Raw genomic sequence first — 25,802 nt, 5'->3', positions numbered from 1 at the left:
GCTCCAAGGAACTCATAAGTGCCCCTTATAACAAATACCAGCTTTAAACACCTCCCAGTCTCAGAAACCATGGAACCATATTGTATCAGTCAGGTGAATAATTTCTGTACCCCTTCCCCCATTTTTTGCCACCAACTTCAGTCTTCTAGGGGACAGAACACATAAATCTGAGGGTGGAGACAATGGAAGAATAGTAAGAGGGAAGAAGACTTCCGAATACTCGACTTCAAGACAGCCTGAAGTTAGCCTAGCAGGCAAAGACGATTTTATTCTAAATTGCATTGAGACTTTTGATCATTATATGTGACTGGCCATTCTAATTGCTGTGGGTGTTTTTTTTTAAGAGATCGTGACACTACTATCAAATAGTAAGCCGAAAAGTCCTGGGGTCTGCTGAAGACTTTTATCTAGAGGCAATGAAACCCTTCCCCAGTTAAATATGTTTCAAGATAGGGTGGGAGAAAAAATCATGTTTTGCTTTTGTTATGCTGTATAAGTTATTCAGTAGTTTTACCCTCAAATACTTGTTATTACTTTTTTTGTTCTTAAAATGCTTTGAAAATCAAGTTTAAGTAAAATATCTTCTGGTACAAAAGTTTCAACTTTTCATATTCAGTTATATTAAACTTATATTGGAACACCCCTTTAGAATATACTGTAGTTTACCTGTAATTCCTATGTCAGTTTTCTGTGCTTCTCGGGATGACTATGTAACAAATAGATTAGTTCCATTTGGTTCTATTCTTTCTATTCATCAAACATTTAATAATTCATACCCTTAGCACTGTACAGGTGCTGTGGGTGGCTTTAAGTAAGATTATAATATGTCCACTGTTTTCACAGAGCTTGAAATATTTTTGAATTAACAAAGCTTGTATGAAAGTAATCCTAGTACAGTAAAATATAAGTACAATAGAGTCCAATCAAGTGCCTAGATATGTAGATCATAAATGGCAGTAGATCGTCAAAGATTAACATTGCATACATTTATCTAAAAGTTTACACAAAGAAAGCACTTTGGTTTTGGATCAGATTGAAAGCATTATAAAAATATTTAATCACTTTAGGAAGGTCATAATGAATTCATTCATTCCAAAATTAATTACTAAATAGCTAATACAAGCCAGGTACTATGCTATGTTTTAGACATACATTGGTGAATAAAATAGACATTTTCCTTCCTTCAAGGAAAGCACAATTTGATGAGATTCTAGACTAATATGCTGTCCAAGTAAATCTCTCATATAAAATTATGCAATTTACAGGGCATTACACATGCCCACACTTTCTAAATAGTCTATCTCAATGACTACAGTACTATTTGAATTTTGTCATTAGAGGATAATTCTTTCTTACTACTTTTTAGTAATGGCCAACACTTACTGAGAACTTGTTATATACCAAACAATGTTATGAATATTTACATGTCTTAACTTGTTTAATCTTTAAAAGAGCCTTGTGATGTAAATGCTATTATTAATCCCATTCATAGATGAGGAAACTGAAATACAGAAAGTGTGTGTAACCTACTCATGATCAAGCAGTATGGCTGGGGTTCTGATCCAACATTATCAATATAGGAATCTTTGGATTAAATTTTTAAAAACACGCATTTGGGCATAGAGTTAAATGGGAAAATAAGACATGCATATTAATAACAAATAATAAATGAGAATACACTAAATTATTAATTAAAAAACAGTGTGTACGATTGTTTTTTTTTTTTTTTTGAGACAAGAGTCTTGCTTTGTCGCCCAGGCTGGAGAGCAGTGGCGTGATCTTGGCTCACTGCAATCTTCACCTCCCGAGTTCAAGAGATTGTCCTGCCTCAGCCTTCAGAGTAGCTGGGATTACAGGCATGCGCCACCATGCTTGGCAAATTTTTGCATTTTTAGTAAAGATAGGATTTCACCCTGTTGGCCAGGCTGATCCGAAACTCCTGGCCTCAAGCAATCTGCCCGACTAGGCCTCCTGGGATTACAGGTGTGAGCTAAATCTGCCCGACTAGGCCTCCTGGGATTACAGGTGTGAGCTACCAAGCATGGCCAGGTTGGATTTTTAAAACTTAACCTAATTTAGGCCAGGTGTGGTGGCTCGCGCCTGTAATCCCAGCACTTTGGGAGGCCGAGGCGAGCGGATCACGAGGTCAGGAGATCGAGACCATCCTGGCTAATGTGGTAAACCCTGTCTCTACAAAAAAAAAAAAAAAATTAGCCAGGCGTGGTGGCAGGCACCTGTAGTCCCAGCTACTAGGGAGGCTGAGGCAGGAGAACGGTGTGAACCTGGGAGGCAGAGCTTGCAGTGAGCCAAGATTGCACTACTGCACTCCAGCCTGGGCAACAGAGCGAGACGTCATCTCAAAAACAAAACTAGTTGATTTAGGGTCTGATGGTAAAAGTGCTTTGGAATTTAGACTTCGCTCTTTCTACACCTCAATTTATTCTGTGAAAGAGAACTAAAAATATCTGCTTTGAAAACCTCAGAAAATTGTAGTGAGCACAAATATAATAATTTAAATGAAGATGTTGGGGAAATCATAAAGTCCTATGCATATGTCAGTTTTTATTGTTACTCTTTGTTCATCTGAATCTCCCTGGAAAAGCAACAGCCATCCCCTTTAAAAGGTGTTATACTTCTTCGTGTTACTTTTTTTCAAATGAATTCTAATAATTTCCTAATTAGATATCTTTTTTGACTTGGAATCAGAAAACAAAAATAGAAAGTGAAGTTAAAATAATAAACAGGAAAGGAGCTTGTTATGGTGTAGACATCATGATTTACACTAGCATTGTAGGGAAGGAGGAAACGGGGACTTCCATTCACCTTAGAAAACCTTCATGGTGAGAGTTGTTTGGACTATTTATATTTCTGGCAAACTTTTAGGAATTATGGGGAAATATAAACAAGATATAAGGCAAAATCACTGTTTCCAAGTAGAATAGAGTGAAATCTACTGCCAAGGACAGAATATACAATATCTGAGAAAAGTTCCGAAATAAATAAATTGTATCTTACATCAGTGCCAAGAGCGATCTTTTTTCTCTTTTTGGTTTGTATGATATTCAGTGCTGCATGTATATCTGACAATGATAGTTGGAATCAATCACAGTGTTTGGCAGATTATCTCTTCCTAGAGGAAGAATACAAAGCCTGCCATGACTGCATCTTTTTTCTTCACGACACATGTGGAATATAGAATTGATTTTACTTTCCCTTAATAAGTGTTTACATTTTACTCCATTACACTTCTAAATCTGAGCTATCCATGCACTTCTGCAAGATTATACATGCAAATTATGTGAAACTTCTATTTTTGATGTGAATATATCTAATTTTAACCCTTTTTTATTATTTAACAGGAATCCACTGTGAAGAAGACGTCAATGAATGTTCTTCAAACCCTTGCCAAAATGGTGGTACTTGTGAGAACTTGCCTGGGAATTATACTTGCCATTGCCCATTTGATAACCTTTCTAGAACTTTTTATGGAGGAAGGGACTGTTCTGATATTCTCCTGGGCTGTACCCATCAGCAATGCCTAAATAATGGAATATGCATCCCTCACTTCCAAGATGGCCAGCATGGATTCAGCTGCCTGTGTCCATCTGGCTACACCGGGTCCCTGTGTGAGATCGCAACCACACTTTCATTTGAGGGTGATGGTTTCCTGTGGGTCAAAACTGGCTCAGCGACAACCAAGGGCTCAGTTTGTAACATAGCCCTCAGGTTTCAGACTGTTCAGCCAGTGGCTCTTCTACTTTTCCGAGGCAACAGGGATGTGTTTGTGAAGCTGGAGCTGCTAAGTGGCTACATTCACTTATCAATTCAGGTCAACAATCAGCCAAAGGTGCTTCTGTACATTTCCCACAACACCAGCGATGGAGAGTGGCATTTCGTGGAGGTAATATTTGCAGAGGCTGTGACCCTTACCTTGATCGACGACTCCTGTAAGGAGAAATGCATCTCGAAAGCTCCTTCTCCACTTGAAAGTGATCCATCAATATGTGCTTTTCAGAACTCCTTTTTGGGTGGTTTACCAGTGGGGACAACCAGCGATGGTGTCGCTCTACTTAACTTCTATAATATACCATCCACACCTTCGTTTGTAGGCTGTCTCCAAGACATTAAAATTGATTGGAATCACATTACCCTGGAGAACATCTCGTCTGGCTCATCATTAAATGTCAAGGCAGGCTGTGTGAGAAAGGATTGGTGTGAAAGCCAACCTTGTCAAAGCAGAGGACGCTGCATCAACTTGTGGCTGAGTTACCAGTGTGACTGCCACAGGCCCTATAAAGGCCCCAACTGTCTGAGAGGTGAGAGAAAGCTGACTGCTATGGCTGGGAGTGCCGTGCCTCAGAGCAGAGCAGAAACAGCAAAAACAGCCTCACTGCTTCTGCCTGCTATGAAACATAATGACCCCACAGGACTTCTGCTGCTGGTTGCCCACTGATGAGAAAGAAAAGAAGAGGGCAGTGATGTGCATTAATTAATTTTGAGTGGATTCACAGGACATAAGTTTCACTCATACAGAGAAGTAAAAAAAAATAAGCAAATAGCTCCTTTCCAAAGAGGTTTTCATCTTTGTGTTTGCAAAATGCTCTTGCAATTTTACCATTGGTTGCATATCAGAAATGTATGTAAATCTTATTTGGAAGAGAAATAATTCTTTTGAAAAAAGGACCCTTAGACATAAAATTTCTCAGTGCCACATACTAACATGATATCTTGTGCATAGCAAATTCTCGGTAAATATTCATTTCCTTGCTCTCCTTTCTATGCAGTTCACACTTGCTCCAAAAATCATAATTAAGCATAGCGTTTTTATAAAACACCAACTTTATTCAAAGGTATCTTTTCCAAGGCTGCCCTCGAGAAGACAGATAATATACTAGGTGTCTTAAGAAAAAAAAAGAAAAGAAAATGTGGAAAGTAACAATAGTAGAACTTGGTAGATGCCATAAACTAATTGATCGAATTTCTCTAGTAAACCACAGTTTGAAAAGTATTTCAAAATCCTTAACTTCCAACATTGTTCTAGAGATTGCTGTTGATAGTGATCAGTACGTACCTGTTTCTTTTTATTATTATTATCATACATTGAAAAAGTCTGAGATGTAATTGTAACAGACTGCTTTGAAGTTCAGCTGTAATTTACCCCAAGATTTTAGAGTAACTTGAAGTAGGACAACATCTGGTAAGTAGTCTTCTCTGCTTTATATGAAGTAAAATTAAAACCAGTCTTAGCCTATACTCTATTCCATGTTCAAATGTCTAAGAATTATTAGAAACTACTCAAGGGTTTCCCCCTGACCACAATATTCATTACAAATCATGGACCTGTTTGACAATGAAGTATGGCATCTACTAGCTATACGTAATATTTTAAGTAGAATGGCAAGTTGTTTTGTGATTTTTTTCAGGAGAAAAAGGGAAATGATGCTGAGGCAATGTTCACTTTTTGAAGAAAAATTTAATTGACCTAAGGCAATATTTTTACTACATATACAAAATAACAAACAGATGCTGACTCATTTTGACTGGCTTCCAGATGCAGTGACCCATAAGGTTAATACTGACCATGGTGATGTTAACTGTCCTAGTAAATAGATTCAAGAGATGCCAGTCCAGTGGGTTCTGGTTTTCTTTATTTTATCCAACTTGGAAAACCATGAACTTTTCAAACCAAGTTCCTGAATTGGTTACCCTTCCCCCGCTTCTCCCAGTTTCCTTATACTCCAACATTATTTGAAACTGTTTAACCCTCATGAAAATGTTTGACTTCAAAAGATCACTTTACAGAGAGAGAGTTCTGTAAAATCTTTTCTTTCTGAAAATTCTTGGTATAAATTTAAGGAAAATTATAGTTTTCATATCACCTCGTCATTAGAAAATTAAACTATTCTGTATTTTCTGTTATCTAGAAGGAATGTTTCCTGGAGAGTTTACTCCCACTACAAACAATGCTTTTAAGCAGTAATGAGAACATGGAGTCTTTCTGCTACTGTACATGTATATTCAAGAGGGAGGAGACATACTAAAAAGCACAAAGGCAAACTTCAGCCCATTCATGACTTGCACTCGTATTTAGCTCAATGTTTTCCAACCATGGTACACGCTGTAATGAACAAGGAGATTGGATAGAAGATTTTGGTGGCTGACTAAACACAAAAGACATAGTGATTTCCAATATCTCAAGGTTGATCTTTTTAAAATAATCTAATTTATCAACAGAAAGAGTACTGAAAAGGATTTAACTACGCTTAGTTTACAGAAGTGTCCATAAGGTTCTCTCAGCATATCTTGTGTTGACTGTTTGTAAGAACATGGAGCATTCAAGATATTACTACTTAGAATAAATGACATCACCTACCTCTTGCTCTCTGGTGAATATTTGACTTACAAAAGCAATTTACATGTCTGTTCTCTTCAGCCATATACCTAGATTTTGAGAATTTTATTCTCTTAGAATTGTAGTTTCCTAGATATAGAAGAGGCTTCATTCTATGACGGAATTTTTAACACTGTTGTACCTGCCAAATGTAGTGGCTCAAATCTCTGCTTAAATACCTTCAGGAATAGAGAGATCACTCACTCCGTCTTGCCAAAAATTGCCCAAAAGTTATTTCCTTATATTGAAATAAAATATGATTTGCCTGTAGCTTTCCTTCATTGACCATGTTGCAATTCTGGAAGACATGCAAATGAAAATCTCAACTTGCCTGCTACTTGAGAATACTTAATATCTGAAGAAAAGTATCTTCGGCCATCTAAGCCATCACTTCTATTCGGGCTAAACTTCCTGTTTCTTCTAATGTTTGCCATATGACATAGTTTTCCACACTTCATCAGCTGCTTGCAGGTTTTGGAATATATTTGCTTCTTTGTATTCCTTCTAAGATGTGATGTCTGTATGTCCTTGATGATACAGTGACACAGGGCCACAACCTCCCTTATTCTAGAAAATGTGCTTATGTTTTTCAGCTTAATACAACATTGACTTTTTGGCAGCCACACTTCGTGATTCCATCATTTTGTATCATTGTCACTCATGATGCCACGTAGTCCTGTTTCTCCTACTCTAAACTTATAAGGCACATTTAGATCGAAGTGGCTCTCATTTATTCTTGTTAAATTTCATCTCGTTGTATTCCATCTGTCATTAAAGCTTGTCAAAATTGTTTTTCATCTGTATATGTTGTCCCTCTTCATAACATGTCAATCACTTGTATGAGAATCACCCTTCCAAATTTACAGCCAAGTCATACATGTCTTCAGGTGTTTCTAAAATCATGTAGCAAATCGCACATGCTGACTAGTTGCTTGTGATTTCTGAGGAATAGGATTGCTGAAGAGTCAGGCTTCTGAGAAAAAAAAAATAGTCTGCGTTTTGGCTTTTAATCCGGATCCACAAAGTGATGCTGAAGGCATCCTGGGATGACCAGCAGGCACCCCGCTACCCCTGAGGTTGAGTGATTCTGGGCATATCTTCAAACCTCAGGGGCTTCAAGGGCCAAATTTTCTTATTAAGCATTTTATCTCATATGAAAGTGCTGCAGTGTATTCAGAGATGTTAACCTCTTCAAAGGGGTTATTTTATCTAACAGTACACTTTTGAAAGCTACCGGTAGTTGCCTGGAGCAGGTGGTCTCCAAATGCAGATTCAAAATGCAATGTTCCTGTAGGAAATCAAGTCAGAGTTCTGAAAATATAGCCTTTTATGCAGGAGATCTTCAAACACAGATGATTGTCTAAGCAAGTTTTACTATAGTTCAGCTAAACTAAAATGTGTCTTACCTTTACCCAAACTTCAACTGGGCCATATGACGACATTTAGACATGCTGAAATATGCTCTTTTTGTCTGGTTAGCATTGGGATATAAAATCTTGAGGACAGCAATATCTTGAATACAGTGCTCTTGTCATGTTATCAATGCTTTCTAGATTGCAAAATCAATAGTCAATTTTCAGTCCCCATCTTGCTTAATTTCTCAATACCAGTTAACACAATTAAACACTCCCTCCTCCTGAAAACCTATTTTCTCACTAGGCTTATGGGCCACCACTCTGCCTTGGTTCTCCTCTTATCTTACTGGCTACTCCTGCATCATTTCCTTTACCTCCACTTTTCTAATGCCTAAGGGCTTACTTCTTGGACCTCTTGTTTTCTCTCTATATACCCACTCTCTTGGTGATCTCATGCAGTCTTGTGGCTCTAAATATCTAATATGGTTTGGATGTTTGACCCCTCCAAATCTCATGTTGAAAAGTGATTCCCAATTGGGGCCAATGGGAGGTGATATATACTAACAAATCCCACATTATCAGAACATCCTGCCTGAACCTCTATATCAACTGCCCATTAGTCAGTTCCGCTTGGATATCCAAAAAGGCATCTCAAATTTAATATGGACTCCCACCTCACCCAAAAAAATCTGTTCCTCCAATTTTCTTCCCTAGCTCTGCAAATGGAAACTCCATGCTTCCAGTTGCTTAGGCCAAAAACCTTAGAGATGGCTCCAGAAAATTCTATTGTGTCTACCTTCAAAATATTTTGAAAATCTGACCACTTTTCACCACTTTCACATTACCACTGATCCAAGCCATCATCATTTCTCTCTTGAATTACTACCATAACGTAGTATAACGTTGGGCTTTTGCTCAAATATCACTTTCTCAGAGAGTTCCTCCCTGATTATTCTATTTAAAATTACAATTCTATCCCTCCAAATCTCCCTATTCCCTTTCTCTACCTGACATTTTGTACTAAAGGATTTCTCACCATCTGACATATTATACAGTTTGCTTCCTTATCTGTATCTGGTGTCTTTCCTCCAACTAGAATGTAAGCTTTGTGAGGATGGGAAGTTTTCTTCCTACCATATCACCCGTATTTTACAATGTCAGTTTTTATTTTTATATATCTCAAGAGTTTTCTTGAGGCGATGCACATCAATAACATTGCCACATATGAGCATCAGTAACTCCTCTGACCACAGGAAATGCTGCGTGGGTTTTATACTCAGCTTTGCCCCTACTTCTCTCTTTCCTGTGCCTCTCCTACACCCAACCAGGACCACAGAAGGAAGGGTCCTTCTTTTTCCTTGCTCAACTGCCCTGCCTCTTATGTGAGATGTCATCCCAAGAGAAGATTTACTCATCTAATTCTTGATTTCTGTTGTTCCAATTTATGTTCTTTACAGATTAAAAACCTGAAGTTTAGAAAGGTTATGTAACTAGCCTAAATCACATGTTAATAGCAGACCTGGGACAAATACAGTCCAGGCTCTAATACATTTCTTTACAAAGAATAATTAGGTTTAATGACATGCTTGCTTCAGCATGCCTCTTAAGTAGCAAAGATTATGACTGCCTGCACAGTCTGCTTGCAGAGGTTGCATGAATTCCTCTTGTCCGAAAATTTCTTCCACCAAGTTGGAGTACAGTAGTGTCTGATATACCACCATTAAGGCCTATATTTTAGGGCAGCGAAGGGAAGATTCTTTAGTTTATCTGTGCAGAGATCTTTTTGGTTTGTTTTGTGATCAATGGGCCTCAAGTGTAAACTATAAACCAAAATATAGTTATTTTAGGGATAAAGTATACTCAGAAGTCCAGAAAGAGACCAAATCATTCTATTGAGTAAGCCTGTCCTGAACTTTAAAAGTTGTGTATGAGTGTGTATGTGTGTGTGCATGTGTGTGTGTTTGTGAAATGTATAATTCTCATCTTCCATCCCTTCTGTCTTTTTAGCCTTAAGATGTTTCTTTTTCTTTTTTTCTCCTCCTCTATTTTGAAGAGTTTGTGGCAGGCAGATTTGGCCAGGATGACTCCACTGGATATGTTGTCTTTACTCTTGATGAGAGCTATGGAGACACCGTCAGCCTCTCCATGTTTGTCCGAACACTTCAACCATCGGGCTTACTTCTAGCTTTGGAAAACAGCACTTATCAATATATCCGTGTCTGGCTAGAGCACGGCAGACTAACAATGCTGACTCCAAACTCTCCCAAATTAGTAGTAAAATTTGTTCTTAATGATGGAAATGTCCACTTGATATCTTTGAAAATCAAGCCAAATAAAATTGAACTGTATCAATCTTCACAAAACCTAGGATTTATTTCTGCTTCTACATGGAAAATCCAAAAGGGAGATGTCATCTACATTGGTGGCCTACCTGACAAGCAGGAGACTGAACTTAATGGTGGATTCTTCAAAGGCTGTATCCAAGATGTAAGACTAAACAACCAAAAACTGGAATTCTTTCCAAATTCAACAAATAATGTATCTCTCAAACCAGTTCTTGTCAATGTAACCCAAGGCTGTCCTGGAGACAACAGCTGCAAGGTAATGATTACTGATACAAACTAAGTATATGATATATGTTAAACTTTTATTTTATTAAAAAGATAACTTATTAAAACCATTCTTTCTATATAAAGATGATGTTACTGACCCACCACCATAGAATGATATTTCATCTATATTTTTCCAGCAAGACTGTGAAATTTACATTGAGGCATAGAAATGTGGCCTTGATCTTATTGGCATCATGATCCATTTAATTAACCAAAATAACTTCAGCTATAGGCTTCTCTCACCCTCATAAAATCAAATTACTTAAGTATAATAATATTTCAATTCCTAAACTCCTAATGGCTCCCCAGAGGTTTAACTGAATTAACTCTTTTTGGATGATATTGTTAACTCTATTTTAAATGCCCAGCTACTATTGTTTTGAACTTTTATTAAGTCAGCAACAACAAGACAAATCTGAGAGGTAATTTCCTTCTGGTAGTTGAAATCCTCTGAAATATAATTTCTCAAAGCCCATGCTTTACTTTAAATATTCTATGTACTCTTCTAAGAGCTGCTTAAATCAAGAACTTGTCAGCTCTGCATGACCTTTCAAAGGGAAAAAAGGAAATGCATTTCTATGTGTTGAACATTTGTTGAGCTCCAACTATGGCCCTCCACTAAGCTTGGTTCTAAATATACACAAATGAATTATTGTAACATTGTTATGGAACGTTTTCAATGAACTGGGCAGTATTTTACATGGCTTAATCCATTTAGTTCTACTGAAGGACTACAGTGGAAAGCAGGCATTGTTGTTGTCCCAATTTATGTTATTTACAGATGAAGTAACTGAAGTTTAGAAAGGTTATATAATTAGCCTAAATCATATGTTAATAGTAGACCCGGGACAAACACAGTCCATGCTCTAATAAATTTCTTTTTAAATACTTTCATTTTGAATACTTTTGTGAGCAAGCTTGTGAAAACTCAAATAATAATACTATGTCTGTGATTCAGAGGCAGATCAGTGTGGGAAGGGCAATCACTGAGTTGGGATCCAGAGGACCTAGGTACCAAGTTTCACTGTTTCGCTTCTGTATAGGATCTTGGGCAACTGGAAACACCTTCTCTTTATCATCTGTACAACCAGGAGTAAGAATCCTTCCTCAAATGATAATTAATGCATGTGAAAAGTGTCTGGTAATTTGTAAATTACAGAGGACGCTGCTATACTTGAAAAAATCCTCCTTGTGCTATAGATCAATTTTATATCTTTTTTCTCTCTCGGCCACCACTCTGCTCTTTTAGAAAAGAGTTGGTAATGGCAGTAGTCATTTTCATTCTATTTAGTTAACAATGGATATTAAAAGTTTAAAATGTAGAAATGCAGGGAAATTAGCATTTTTAAAATAACAGGTATGTGGTCTCACCTTCAACATTTTTCTATTTATTTGCCAGTGCTTTTTATACCTTTGATTTCTTTTCTGCTCAGTCCAACCCCTGTCGCAATGGAGGTGTTTGCCATTCCCTGTGGGATGACTTCTCCTGTTCCTGTCCTGCCCACACGAGTGGGAAAGCCTGTGAGGAGGTTCAGTGGTGTGGATTCACCCCGTGTCCTCACGAAGCCCAGTGCCAGCCGGTGCTTCAAGGATTTGAATGTAGGTAGAGTTCAAACCTATCATCTCGCCAGTTAAACTGGGACATCTGAGTTGTTCCAAGAGCAAACACAGAAAAAGAGTATAGACAAAGCCAGCTTATTAAAATCTATGGTTGTTTCCCCTATGTGAGTAGGCTAATAAACCTGACTGGCCTCTTGCCTCATCCTGCCTTTGGTGGGTGTCTGGATAGGAAATGGAGGTCAGAGCAACACTAAACCTAGATGCTTAATCATTTAAAGCTGATTTCCTAAAGAAGAATTAACAAGGTAATATTTGACTTTCCTTCCCTCATTACTGGGAACACAGAATAAATATGTACGTGTTACACATTGTCATTTATTAACTATGAGGCCTCAGGCAATTCATGTGATCTCCATCATCTAAAGCTTCCTCACCTGTGAAATAGAGAGAACAATTTCTACTTTTTCAGTTTCTTTGTGATGATTCTGTGACCTTATGTGTAAATAAACATGTTAGGCACTCAATGTTTGCTATGAGACTTTCCCTCATTGTGAAAGGTTTTCCTGTCCATCTTCTGCATTACAAAACACACTTTTCCAAATGTTAGCAATTTGAATACTATACAGTATTCACAATTTTGACACATCCACCCACTAACTATACTGTTATTTATATTCTGTCTTCTCACCTACTTCAAATAATGCACAGTCCAGTCTATAGCCAACCCTCTATGTTTGCACTGAATTCTAATTTCCTCCCCTTATTCAAAGATTGTGCTCCTAAAATTTTCTCTCACACACCAGTATCGATTTTTCCATCACTACAAAACGTTTCCTTTGACACTCCCTCACTCCTATTCCTACCAGCTACCATTCCATTTCTCTGCCTTAAAGAATAGGGAGAAGAAAAACCCTCTAATGTGTTGTCTGCAATATGCTTCCAACATTATCACTCCATTCTCTCTTTTACACCATACAGTCAGGCCCACACACCACCACCTCCCTCCTGAACTCTGTTAACCCAGAGATTCACAGGTCACCTTTGTCACTTCATTTAGGTTTCTATACAAACATCCTCCAACTTGGCTTTGTTTTTATTAATATCTCTTATTGTTCCTTGATATTTTGTTACATGTGCATTGATATATTTGTCTATGATCTCTTTCATCATGAGAATATAAGCTTCACAAGGCAAGAAAATTTTCTATGTGGTTTCTTGCTAGTAAATATTTGTTAAATAAATTGATATTATTTTCTTCAAATTTACTTAATATTTTCACTTAACTACTGTGGACATTAAGTACATTATCTGCTTACTATAAAAAAAAATACATGCAGGATGCTGGATGCACGCCTATAATCCCAGCACTTTAGGAGGCAGAAGTGGGAGGATTGTTTGAGCCCAAGAATTTGAGTCTGCAGTAAGCCAGGATCACACCACTGCACTCCAGCCTGGGCAATAAAATAAGACCCTGTCTCAAAAAATAATAATAAAAAAATAAAAATACTGCACTAATATAATGGAATGGAACTAGAGGATAGTTTGGCTTAAGGTCAGTAGCAATGACATGCTATCTAGCCTGGGCCCCCAAGTAACTGAGAAAAAGAGAAAAATGTATTTATTTTTATGTTTCTATACTTCAAAATCATATTATTTAAAAGACCTGTATGAAATACATTACACTGTATGTATACTTAGGGAAGTTTTCTAGAAAAATATGTGTACTTTTATGTTTCATATTTAAGAAATATGTACTACACATGTAGAGAAAACATGATGACTTGGCATAAAGAATGTAAATTGGTTTTTAATGAGGCACAAAATTTTAAATGATACTTTTTCATTATTCTACTTCTATTATTCTAAAATAATTTCTTAATTATTAGTTTTACTGTTGATCTTTTGATAGAAATACTAAAGTTGTTAGTCTCAGCTGTGTTCTACCTGGTGTCCGAATCGTTTTGAATATTTTCACAGGAAAAAGGAATAGGATTTCTAAAAACAGTAGCAGCCCCAAAACAATAGCCCTGATGCACACTGCTCTGCAATCTACACATCAAGCAGTTTAGGAGCTGGACAAACGTGTCAGAAAGAAGTGAAGTGAACCTTTACTGCTACAACATTGCCGATAGCAAAACAGTAGTAAGTCCAGCTCAGACACACCCAAAAAGTCCCAGTAGCATTTTTAAAGTATAGCTTAACTTAGTGAAGAGAGAAAACATAAATAAATAGGAGGTGTACAATAGGAATTATAAATCAATTTTCTAATTGATAGCTATTAACCCAGAATTCACTTTTACTACTCTATATAATTTTAATTTTATGTGATCTTATGACCCTATTATATTTTCTTTCCAAGGAAAATATATTGAAAAGATTAAGTCTAATGGAACAAGATACTCTTGAGAGTACAGCTGATATATTACCCTGAGTTTGCCTTTAGGGCTATAATCATCTCTATCTCCGTATCGTACCAAGATTTAAACATTTACAACTCACCTTAATTACAGGTGTGTTTATTATGGCACAGTTCCCCAAAGAAAAGGCGAAGTGCAAAAGTGGTTATGTATATCGTGGTTTTTACCCAGATCAGAAGACATGATTTCAGTGTGCTCAGCAGAGTTAATAAATATATTTATATAGCATTATAGACCATAGTCTTCATTTCAGAGTTGGAGAATTAATGAGATTTTTTCATTTTAACATTTACTTAAAAACATGTAATGAAACACTTGTTGCTCTTTTTTTCCCTAAATTCCCAACTCCAAAGCTGATTGAACACACACACACACACACACACACACACACACACAGAGTAAAAAACAGTAAGATCAAGGTAATTGACTTATTTAATTAAGTCAAATAATACACTTGAATGATACACTGAAATTTTCTCCTGCTGTGGTTTCTAATCATTATCTCACTTTTCAGGATACAGGATGGAGTTATTTTCATAGAGTATTCATTTAATTCTGTTTACTGAGCACCTACTATACATCAGGGACACACAGGCACAGGCATAGGGATTTAGTGATAACCTAGGCAGGGAAGATCCTTGGTTTCATAAAGCTTACGTCCTAGTGCAGAAAGACAGTCAAGGAACAAGTCAACAAATAAACATAATTTTAAGTGGTAATGGGAGCTATGAAGAAAATTAAGCATAGACAGTGAATGCAGGAAGGCAGTTTTTTTAACTCGGATAGTCAGGGAAAGCTTCTCAGAGGAGGCGACATTTGAGGAGATATTAACACTCAGAAGAGCCAAGTATAAGAAGATCTGGGGAAATAGTATTCCAGATATAAGTAACAGCAAGCGTAGAAGGCCTGCGTTGGGAACAAGCTTGGTGTATCTTCAATGAATGGCGAAAAACTGTGGCTGTGGCATGTTAATGAGAAAGAGAGTGGTAGGAATTGGAATTGGAGAGTTAATCAGAGGTCAGATCATGTAGATGCTTTTTTTTTTAACATGACAGAATTTTGTCATGAAATTTTTTTCTTTAAAAGAGAGACAGGGTCTTATTATGTTGTCCAGGATGGTCTCAAACTGCTGACTTCAAGCTATCTACCCTTCTCAGCCTCCCAGATAGCTGAGATTACACCCACAACTGACTCAGATCATGTACACTCTTGTGGTTATGTTTAGGATTTCTTTTTAGATGTGATGCTAACTAATGGAGTTTGACTAAGGAGTGGTTGTTATATTGATCTGCAGAGCAGCAGAAGCAGGGACACTAAGAAGTAATTAGTCTTAATGAAAGATGATGGTGGTTGGGTGTAGCGCCTGATAATGTAATCATAGTGTTTTCAGCTCATTTGCTACTGAAAAGTGTGACACCATAAGAATAGATAATTGGCCACTGCATTGAGTAGCGTGGAGGTCATTCATTGTAACCATGAAAGTGGTTTTAGTGAAATGACTGGGACAAAAGCTTGAGTGGCATATATAAAAGAGAAAATGAGGAATGATAAAATGAGACAATGGGGATATAAAACTATTAGAAGTTTTGCTGGTAAAGAAAATCGACAAAAAAGCAGCAGGATTGGGGGATGTCAGGGTACTGTTTTGCATGTATTTTTATTTTTTAAGATTAAAGCAATTGCACATATTTGTATATCGATGGGAAACAGCAAAATGGAAGGGGAAATTATTATGAAGGAAAGAAAAAGATTGCATAGAGAAATAATATGTTTAAAAGGTGAAAATCAGTAGGACCCAGGGCATAACTGGTAGAGTTGACATTGGTGGGAATACAGACAGTTCATCTATTACAGCAGGATAGAATACAGTGTGGATCCAAATAATATTGGGTTTACAGATTTGATGGATATCTGAGGTAGCTCTGTTTTCTCAAGAAAATATTATGTGAGATCATAAGCTGAGATAGAATTCGATATTTTAAGAGAGAGAACAAGTTGCTCGCTAATCGTCTTGCAGTATGGGGAAAAAGTTTGTAATAGAGAAATGCAATAGGATTGCCCAAAGTGCTGTGCTCACATATAGTGGGAGAGCAATTGATATGGTTGTATATGAAAGTACTTGGGTATAGATACAGAATTTGCAGCTTGTTAAATAACTGGAGTTTTACCAGGTAAGTAAATCAGTCACTTGAAATGCGACTTTTAACTGCCTACTCTTCAGCTTAATCAGAAGCCAGACTCCACGGTTAATTTTCTGTGTCACCAAGCTAGATTTGTGATTTCTTTTGGCTCAATTTATTTATGTGTAAAATGAATTATCAATGCTTTATTTGTGGGAGCAAATGCAAAATAAAAATTGGCATGTGTTAGGATTTCACTGGAAATGTATAGTTTTGGTTTTGCTACCAAACCATCCAGGTTTGACATTCTGGCTTTCTTATTTATTAATTACATCACCATGAACAAAATTACTTAAATTCTGTGAGTCTCAACTTCTTCTTCCATAAAATGGGGTTAATAATAATACCTGTATTCAAAAGTTTGATATTAGGAATAATATAAAAGCAACTAGCACAGTATGTAACATGTATCAGATAGTCAATGTGCAATGTTATTAACACGATGATCATTACTATTAATAAAGGTAATGAAGCAAACTATAGATTTAATAAAGTTGCTGATTATTATCATCTTGTCTCATTAGGTATTGCAAATGCTGTTTTTAATGGACAAAGCAGTCAAATATTATTCAGAAGCAATGGGAATATTACCAGAGAACTCACCAATATCACATTCGGTTTCAGAACAAGGGATGCAAATGTAATAATATTGCATGCAGAAAAAGAGCCTGAATTTCTTAATATTAGCATTCAAGATTCCAGATTATTCTTTCAATTGCAAAGTGGCAACAGCTTTTATATGCTAAGTCTGACAAGTTTGCAGTCAGTGAATGATGGCATGTGGCATGAAGTGACTCTTTCCATGACAGACCCAATGTCCCAGACCTCCAGGTGGCAAATGGAAGTGGACAACCAAACACCGTTTGTGACCAGCACAATTGCTACTGGAAGCCTCAACTTTTTGAAGGATAATACAGATATTTATGTGGGTGATGGAGCTATTGACAATATAAAGGGCCTGCAAGGGTGTCTAAGTACAATAGAAATCGGAGGCATTTATCTCTCTTACTTTGAAAATGTTCATGGTTTCACTAATAGACCTCAGGAAGAGCAATTTCTCAAAATCTCTACCAATTCAGTGGTCACTGGGTGTTTGCAATTAAGTGTCTGCAACTCCAACCCCTGCTTGCATGGAGGAAACTGTGAAGACATCTATAGCTCTTATCATTGCTCCTGTCCCTTGGGATGGTCAGGGAAACACTGTGAACTCAACACTGATGAATGCTTCTCAAATCCCTGTATCCATGGCAACTGCTCTGACAGAGTTGCAGCCTACCACTGCACATGTGAGCCTGGATACACTGGTGGGAACTGTGAAGTGGATATAGACAACTGCCAGAGTCACCAGTGTGCAAATGGAGCCACCTGCATTAGTGATACTAATGGCTATTCTTGCCTCTGTTTTGGAAATTTTACAGGAAAATTTTGCAGGTGAGCATAAAGTCCATATGAAGCTTGGTCTTTGAAGCTGTACTCTGCATCACTGTTCTTGTCAAATTGGAATGCTGTCTTCTCGAGGTATACATATATACTGTGCTGAACAGGGCTAACACTGGTCACTTCCATCACAACTTGCTCATGTTAAGACAGGATCTCACACACTACGATATTCTACAAGTCAGAAAGGTAGTGTTTAAGTTACACTTTCAGCAAAATATTTTCTCAGTCATCTGTGTGAAAATGTGTCTCATGAACTGTAGCCCCAGGGTCTGACAGCTTCAAGGCCTTGGGAAACAAATACATTTACAATAAGCGCAAAAGCTGAAATGTAGTATTGTTAGCGAAGGCGTGACTTCTACTGCTAAAATAATGCCCAGGGGTATTTCAGGCAGGTAAATACTATAAAATCCCGAAAAGAGTACATTAAAGTATACAACTGACCCTTGAGCAATGCAGGGGTTAGAGGTGCCGACGTGTAGTTGAAAATCCACATTTAACTTTTAACTCTCCCGAAACGTAACTATCAGCCTGGTTGACCAGAAACCTTAACAATAACATAGTCAATTAACACATATTTTGTGTGTCATATTATTCTGTCTTCTTACCATAAAGCAAGCTAGAGAAAATAAAGTGTTATTAAGAGAATCATAGGAAAGAGAAAACATATTTACTATTCATTAGCGGAAATTGATGGTCAAGGATCTTTATCCTCATTGTCTTCATGTTGATTAGGATAAAGAGGAAGAGAAGGGGTTGGTCTTGCTGTCTCAGTGGTGGCAGAGGTGAAAGAAAATCCACATATAAGTGAATTCACACCATTCAAACGTGTTGTTCAAGGGTCAACTGTAATTTCAAAACAGTGGTATTATAATTCTCAAATATAAAATAAATATGTTTCCATTATTTTGTCATTAATTATTGAGGAAACTAGTAAGATATAAAAACTAATTCAAAGGGCAATCTAAAGAATATGTATATGTATATATACAAACAAAAATGAGTGAATGAATTTACTAATAAATACAAAACTGTTTAATATCCCATAGGGCAAGAAAACTAGTATTTGAAGTCATCTTTTCTATAGTGTGATAATCAGTTATACGGCTCACTACAGATAAATTAATTTAAATTTTGATAAACAAGATTTTCATATTAATGTTGTTTTTTACAACTTACAGAATTGTAATATAGCTTAGCGAAGAAAATATAAGGCGCAGACCACTGCAAAAGTGGATAATCCTAGATGGTCCTTTATATAAACCCAGTATTGCATTGAAAGAATATGCAGTGATATTCTTTGCCCATTTCAAAGTATTTCCCATTTTTCTACAACTACAAAAGCAGTATTTTAGTTCTTGTAACCACCTCCATTTCAGGCTATATAAACAGAGATAAGAAAGAGTATTTTTCTTCTAAGTCACATTGCTTCAGTATTTCCATGTAAGAAGTTATCATTGTTTTTACAACTTACACCGCTTTAAATTTACTAAATAATTGAGTCATTATGGGGAGGTGAGAGGGTTATTATTAACAAGTAATACATTCCAGAACTTCAGCAAGAACACCTGGAATGGGTTGGCAGCCTGTAGACATTACACTAATTCAGAGGTGGTACCTTAATTGCATGAATCTCCTGGCAAACATAACATGTAGGTATGCCTATACGAAGTTGTACATCTCTCCCTAACAGTTACTGTTGTTCTGAGCCTGAGAAAGCAAGGCACCGTTATAGGTGCTAAGTGTTCCCAACAGGTAACCTGCCTGTTTAAAAGCAAGAAGAATTCAGGATCAAATTCAGTACATTTCACTGTGAATTTTGATGAGTAAAATAAACACATAGGCCCTAGTAAGTAGTTCTCTAGAATTCCTTTCTGCCTAATTCATCAAAGTCAAGTTCTGAAAGACGAAAGCCCTCAAAAGTACCTTCTAATGAGATTCAGGAATTGTTTATTAAAACCAAGATGTATACAAAGCTTCATATTTGCATTGCTAATTGACCTCTTTCAAAGCTGGTTGACATTTTTTACTCTTTTGAAAAGTCTTTATGATATCTTCTTTTTAAAGTAGAATTGATTGGCTCTTGTGGGAAGAGACACACTTAGCATCATATTAGCTAGTCTATCCACATTAGCTGCAGCACACACAACAGGGGCAAAATTCAATTCATTTTACACTTCCTGAATATTTATTAGTTATCTGATGCCATGCACGTACACAGTGGGTCAAAGGGCCTAAGCAACACTATTAAATTCTTTTTAAACATCAGTCCCTTCACACTACTAGATTTTGTCTTACAGTGAAGTTCTGCTTAGCTTCTAATACTTGTTCCACCTTTTATAAGGATTCTTTAACATGTAAAGCTTTGTTGCCATACCAGAGAGCCACACTCTGAATTCACATGCAGTTACCATCGTGTGCTATATACAAAGCTCCTGGACAGCATTTGGCTTGCATTCTTCGAAGCTATGAATTATTACATAGGGAGCAGCAAGTCTTGGCAGGGCAACTGGAGTTCAGCTCTGAAAGCCAATAGAGAAATCACATGAGTGCTTGGGTACTAGAGTGCTGTCCTTGCTTTCCTGGCCTTTGTAGAGATGCAATTTTCTTATGGCCTTTATTGATTTATTAGCAAAGCAGCAGCAAATCTAGTTATAGCAAGTTCTTTTCCAACCCAAAATTTATTGCCACCCCATGGCATAGATCTTATCTCACAAATGAAAACTGTGTAGAAATGGAAGATGTATAGCCATGCTTGTCATAGAACCCTCCAGCAGGAGCTTTTTACTGGAGAAAGCGATTCTTGTATAATGCAGCACAATTAAGCATTTGTAGCTCCTCCAGCCTGAGTACTTAATTAGCTTGGCACTGACTACATAGATGAATTTATCAAAAAAGTTTTCTTGAATGAGATGAACAAGATGAACAGCTGTGGCTGTTGCTTTTTATCTCTCTAGACAGAGCACATTACCCTCAACAGTCTGTGGGAATGAGGAGACAAATCTCACTTGCTACAATGGAGGCAACTGCACGGAGTTCCAGGCTGAATTAAAATGTATGTGCCGGCCAGGTTTTACTGGAGAACGGTGAGTCACATTAGAGCTTTCTGGAAGAGAACTCTGGGCTAAAGAATGATGGGATTACTCAAAGTTCATTTTCTCCTCTAATTTTTTATCTCAGTTCCCATAGGAAAATCTATGCTGAAACAGAGGTTCACACAGAGTGAAACAATAAAAAAGAAGAAAAACTACAGTTTAGGTCAAAGGAGAGAACATTTTATTGGACAAAACTTCAAATAGGGAAAATGTTTTTTTTTAAATGTGTAATGTGCTATTTTTCTTTCTTATAAGTACTTCTGAATTCATGTCTCTTTTTTTGTTACTAACTCTAATACATGATGCAAATACGGTTGCTGTAGAAGTAAAATAAATTACAACTAAAAGATTGCCTCATAGAATTGCCTACAACCCAAAAGTATATATACCTTATCCATATGATTCTACTTTTCCCAGAGAAATTCTTCAACGCTTCACCTCATATAGGAATTCTTAAAATGGAGTTGGTCAATGGCTTCAGGCAATCTGTGACCTGCTGAAAATACAGGAAAATTAGAATATGTATTTAAGTGGCTAGGGGTAAGTTCAGGGGTAGAAAGAATGCATACTAAATAGCTTTTATCAGCTGCTCAAAGGGATGTATGTCCCCAAAACAGTTATGAACCAGGGCTCTATAAAATACAGATACTATATAAGCAGATAATAAATAGTTAACCTGTGCCACGCACCTTACAAATCCCGTCTCTAATTCTTATAGCTCTGTAAGGAAAGTTTTATGATTTTTATTTTGCATATGTGTAAACTGAGGCTGAGAAGTTAAGTGATGTATGAAGGGCCTATCCACATGTATGCTGCAGTAAGGTTGAGCTGCCTTCAAAGCCTCTGCTCTTCTATTTGATGTGCCAGCATAACTGTATGAATAAATCTTTGCTCACCACATTTTTTTTTTTTTTAATGAGAAAGATGTTCTTCCATCTCATGTATCATCCAGGGTAAGACACAGTGGTCTCTGATCAAACTTCCTACATTTAAAAAAATCAAATAAACTAAGCTCAGACATATTTGACAAAGATATTTTGACTGAATCAATATTTCCCATAAGCATAGTTAATAAAATAATGGATATGTGAGTGCTCTCTGGCAAGTGCCCTCTGGATTAACTTGAATTTTCTGGTTTTTAGCTGGCCTCTTTTGCAACACAAAGATACAGATCTTTTGCCACCTTTACAAAACAGCGGGGAGTCTAGGGTGCACCTGCATTTTACCCTTCCAACGTTCTCTTTTATTTGCAGCCTGCCTTCTGTGGTTGGTTCTGTGTGGTACAGGCATTCCAAGTCTATATGTGCGTGGAAGGAGATAGCCTTGAGTCACATTCTGCTTTCTGTTGCACCAGTTTTGGTTCTGCAACTTATTAACTGAGACCATTCAGTTGTATTCCAATTCCATGTATCTTTCAAAATATTGCAAATATTTTCTTGTCATTAATTCTGAGTAATTCCACTATTGTCAAGTGCGGGTTGCTTCCTGTTTGGACATCACAGTTTCTGCCTAATGGCACAATGCATAGAACTCATCCAAAACCTTGGATTATTTTTCTCTGCCACTCACACATTGTTTCTATTTACAACAAACATTTCAGTGTCCTCTGATATTTATTAGTTTACAAAATTTATATTTGGCATTTAGATTCAAATATATTTGAAACATAGAAAGAAAAGAAAGCTTAGAGTTTTCCTTATTTTCCCAGGAGACTTTTCTACTGGAAAAACTTACGTGACGCTAGATATTTCTAAAACATTGAACCTGTGTTCAGTAGATTCTATGCTTTCAAAGTCCTTCACCATCATTACTTAATTGACTGGATGTTAATAGATTTATTTTTACTTTCCATGCATTAATTAACCTCTAATAAAAACGACAATGATGCTGATAATACATGTGTATCTATTGTTGACTGTTTCAACAGAAAAATAGGTGAGAAAGTGATGGAGTAGTTAGAGGAAAATAGAAAATCGTGGGCTATCTTCCATGGCCTAGGGAAATGTGACTTCCATTGCGTCCAAGGATATTGAAAAGCTATCCTCAAATAAATTGGCTTCTCTCCTGCCTTGATTAAACCTCCAAATTAGTGTCATCCTGACAGGTTTTGAATGATGGATGATGTGAACACTCTGGCCCACCCAAGACCGAGAATGCTTGGCAGGCTTCTGAGAGTTGTCAAGTTTTGCTCAGATCTAATCAGAGAAGTCTCCCTCCAGTCCAGAAGCATAAGCCAAAAAAGGAAAACAAAATGTCTCAGCTATGCTTGGTATCCAACGGGATAAGGAGGTGTTTTTCTTGGAAGAAATCTTTGTTTTCCTTTATACCTTGGGCTGGCCTTGCCCCACTACCTCATCCCCTTTCATTTTGAGCCTAGTGATTAGTCTCTGGCCCATACGTGCAAGTTTTACATTTTGGAAGGTGAGGGAAAGAATAAAGGAAAATTAAAAATTGTTTATATCAAATTTCAACATTATAAGCTGCACTGTAGGGATCTTAGAGCTAAGATTTTATACAAATTTTCAAAAGTAAAATAGTCGCTTTAGTTACTGTTCTATCCCAAGGTCTTAGCAGAGTGTTTGTCACATAGTATGTGTTAAATAAATATCCACTGAGTGACTGAATACATGATTGGTGGCTTAATCCATGAATATACAGAAAAACAAATTCTTGGTGGAAAATTAGGTTAAAAAATGACAACGTCCCAGGAAGAAGAAAACTTCAATTTACCTGAGAATTGATGTCACTTGTCTTGGAAAATTTGGCTTTTGAAAGTCATTCTACCTCAACATTTCAGAAATTATGCTTGGCTGTTGGAACACAGATTTATTAGCAAGTACAATCTTCTAATTATCAATTTTTGCTTTTGTTAGAAAAAAAAGGATTTCTATGGAAAATAATCAAAACTCTCAGAATAAACTCCCCCTCCTCCTCCTCCTCTTCCTCCTCCTTCATTTTCTTCTTCTGTTTTGTTGTTGTTGTTGTTGTTGTTGTTGTTTTGTTTCTCTTTGGTGGGCTTTTCCCTTAGCCTGAGAGCTCTGATGCTTGAGGATCCTGATAGCCTGAATGTAAGCTTGCCCTGCAGACTCCAGATGGCAAAATACAGCCTCTCTCCTTGTGCGCCTAATAAAGTGAACATTTATATAAGGTGGCAACCCCACTAATGCTCTTGAGCGTGACACTGGTGTATGCATGGCCCACTTTTCTCTTGGTTTCTAAATATTTGCATCTATTTTCTCATTTTAATTAATTCCATGTGTATATGTATATATATGTGTACAAATTATTTCCATTAAACCCCAAATGTGTTAAAGAAATTTTAAGAAACATCTCCGACATTATCAAGTATATATAAAGTACATGTGGATGGGTAGACAAGACTATGCTGTTCCAGATAGATAAGGCAAACTTTTCTTCCCATTTCACAACCAATGTATTCAACAGGGACCTGGGTTTCTGTTGTTCTGTTTATTTTGAAGGTGTGAAAAGGACATTGATGAGTGTGCCTCTGATCCGTGTGTCAATGGAGGACTGTGCCAGGACTTACTCAACAAATTCCAGTGCCTCTGTGATGTTGCCTTTGCTGGCGAGCGCTGCGAGGTGGACGTAAGCGACCTCTCCTTTTATGTCTCTCTCTTATTCTGGCAGAACCTTTTTCAGCTTCTTTCTTACCTCATTTTGCGCATGAATGACGAGCCAGTTGTTGAGTGGGGTGAACAGGAAGATTATTAACATATATTTGAACATTCCCAATTGAAAAAAAAAGCCATTGAATTTCAAAAAATGCCTTGATTAGTTTTAGATCTCTGGGGGAAAAAATGGAAATAAAAACTATCTCAATAATTAAAATAAATTCAAGGCTTATTTTAAACATATCAGAAGTACTTTGTCTGTATGAGAACACTTGGACACAGGGTGGGGAACATCACACACCGGGGCCTGTCGTGGGGTGGGGGGAGGGGGAAGGGATAACATTAGGAGATATACCTAATGTAAATGACGAGTTAATAGGTGCAGCCCACAAATATGGCACATGTATACATATGTAATAAACCTGCACATTGTGCACATGTACCCTAGAACTTAAAGTATAATAAAGAAGTATTTTCCTATTCTAGCTTTGAATGTGAAAAAAGTGTTCTTAATATAACTAGAAATATCTCCTTAACACTTCTATACATGAATGACCACTGCAATTTCTTCCCACTCTATTTCTGGGTACATTTATTTTCACATTGTAAGTTGCCCTCAATCACTATGATTCTATTTTCACTTCTGTTCTTTCAGTCTTATCTATTATTTATGACACAAAAATTGAGAATTACAGGCCAGGTGCGGTGGCTCACTCCTATAATCCCAGCACTATGGAAAGCCAAGGTGGGCAGAACACCTGAGGCCATGAGTTTGAGACCAGCCTGGCCAACATGGCAAAACCCCGTCTCTACTAAAAACACAAAAATTAACTGGGAGTGGTGGCACGTGCCTGTAATCCCAGCTATTCAGGAAGGTGAAGAGGGAGAATTGCTTGAACCTGGGAGGCAGATGTTGCAATGAGTCAAGATTGCACCCCTGCATTCCAGCCTGGGCGACAGAGTGAGATTCCGTCTGGGGAAAAAAAAAAAAAGAGAGAGAGAGAATTACTGATTATTACTGATTATATCCATCTATGTTTTTACATGAAGTTATTCAAGTGAATTGTTACCAGTTCTCTGATATGTGATAAATATATAGAGAGAGAACTCAGGAATTTACATC

General features: G+C 37.0%; 1 protein-coding gene and 1 long non-coding RNA gene across 7 annotated transcripts in view; one reads left to right on the top strand and one right to left on the bottom strand.

Moving 5' to 3' along the window:
• CRB1 (crumbs cell polarity complex component 1) overlaps nt 1-25,802 on the top strand; it is a 266,490-nt gene that overhangs the window by 144,464 nt on the left and 96,224 nt on the right. For 5 of the 6 annotated variants that reach the window (XM_021933924.2, XM_021933928.2, XM_021933921.2 and 2 more), the window contains 6 exons: nt 3,360-4,316; nt 9,800-10,347; nt 11,792-11,957; nt 17,040-17,946; nt 20,910-21,038; nt 24,527-24,653. In XM_021933924.2, the coding sequence (XP_021789616.1) occupies nt 3,360-4,316; nt 9,800-10,347; nt 11,792-11,957; nt 17,040-17,946; nt 20,910-21,038; nt 24,527-24,653 (2,834 nt within the window). Of the gene's footprint in view, nt 1-3,359; nt 4,317-9,799; nt 10,348-11,316; nt 11,452-11,791; nt 11,958-17,039; nt 17,947-20,909; nt 21,039-24,526; nt 24,654-25,802 lie in introns of all 6 variants that reach the window. The other variant, XM_021933929.2, reaches the window with a different exon arrangement.
• LOC103878872 lies at nt 19,918-24,708 on the bottom strand. The gene is made up of 3 exons (XR_002520240.2): nt 24,595-24,708; nt 21,437-21,543; nt 19,918-20,474 (listed from the first exon to the last, which is right to left on the bottom strand). It is a non-coding gene; the product is annotated as an uncharacterized LOC103878872 (long non-coding RNA).

Source organism: Papio anubis, chromosome 1, assembly GCF_008728515.1.
Source record: "Papio anubis isolate 15944 chromosome 1, Panubis1.0, whole genome shotgun sequence".
Classification (NCBI taxonomy): Eukaryota; Metazoa; Chordata; class Mammalia; order Primates; family Cercopithecidae; genus Papio; species Papio anubis.
The sequence above is the reverse complement of the archived record's forward strand: the minus strand, read 5'-3'. Positions and strand labels throughout refer to the sequence as shown.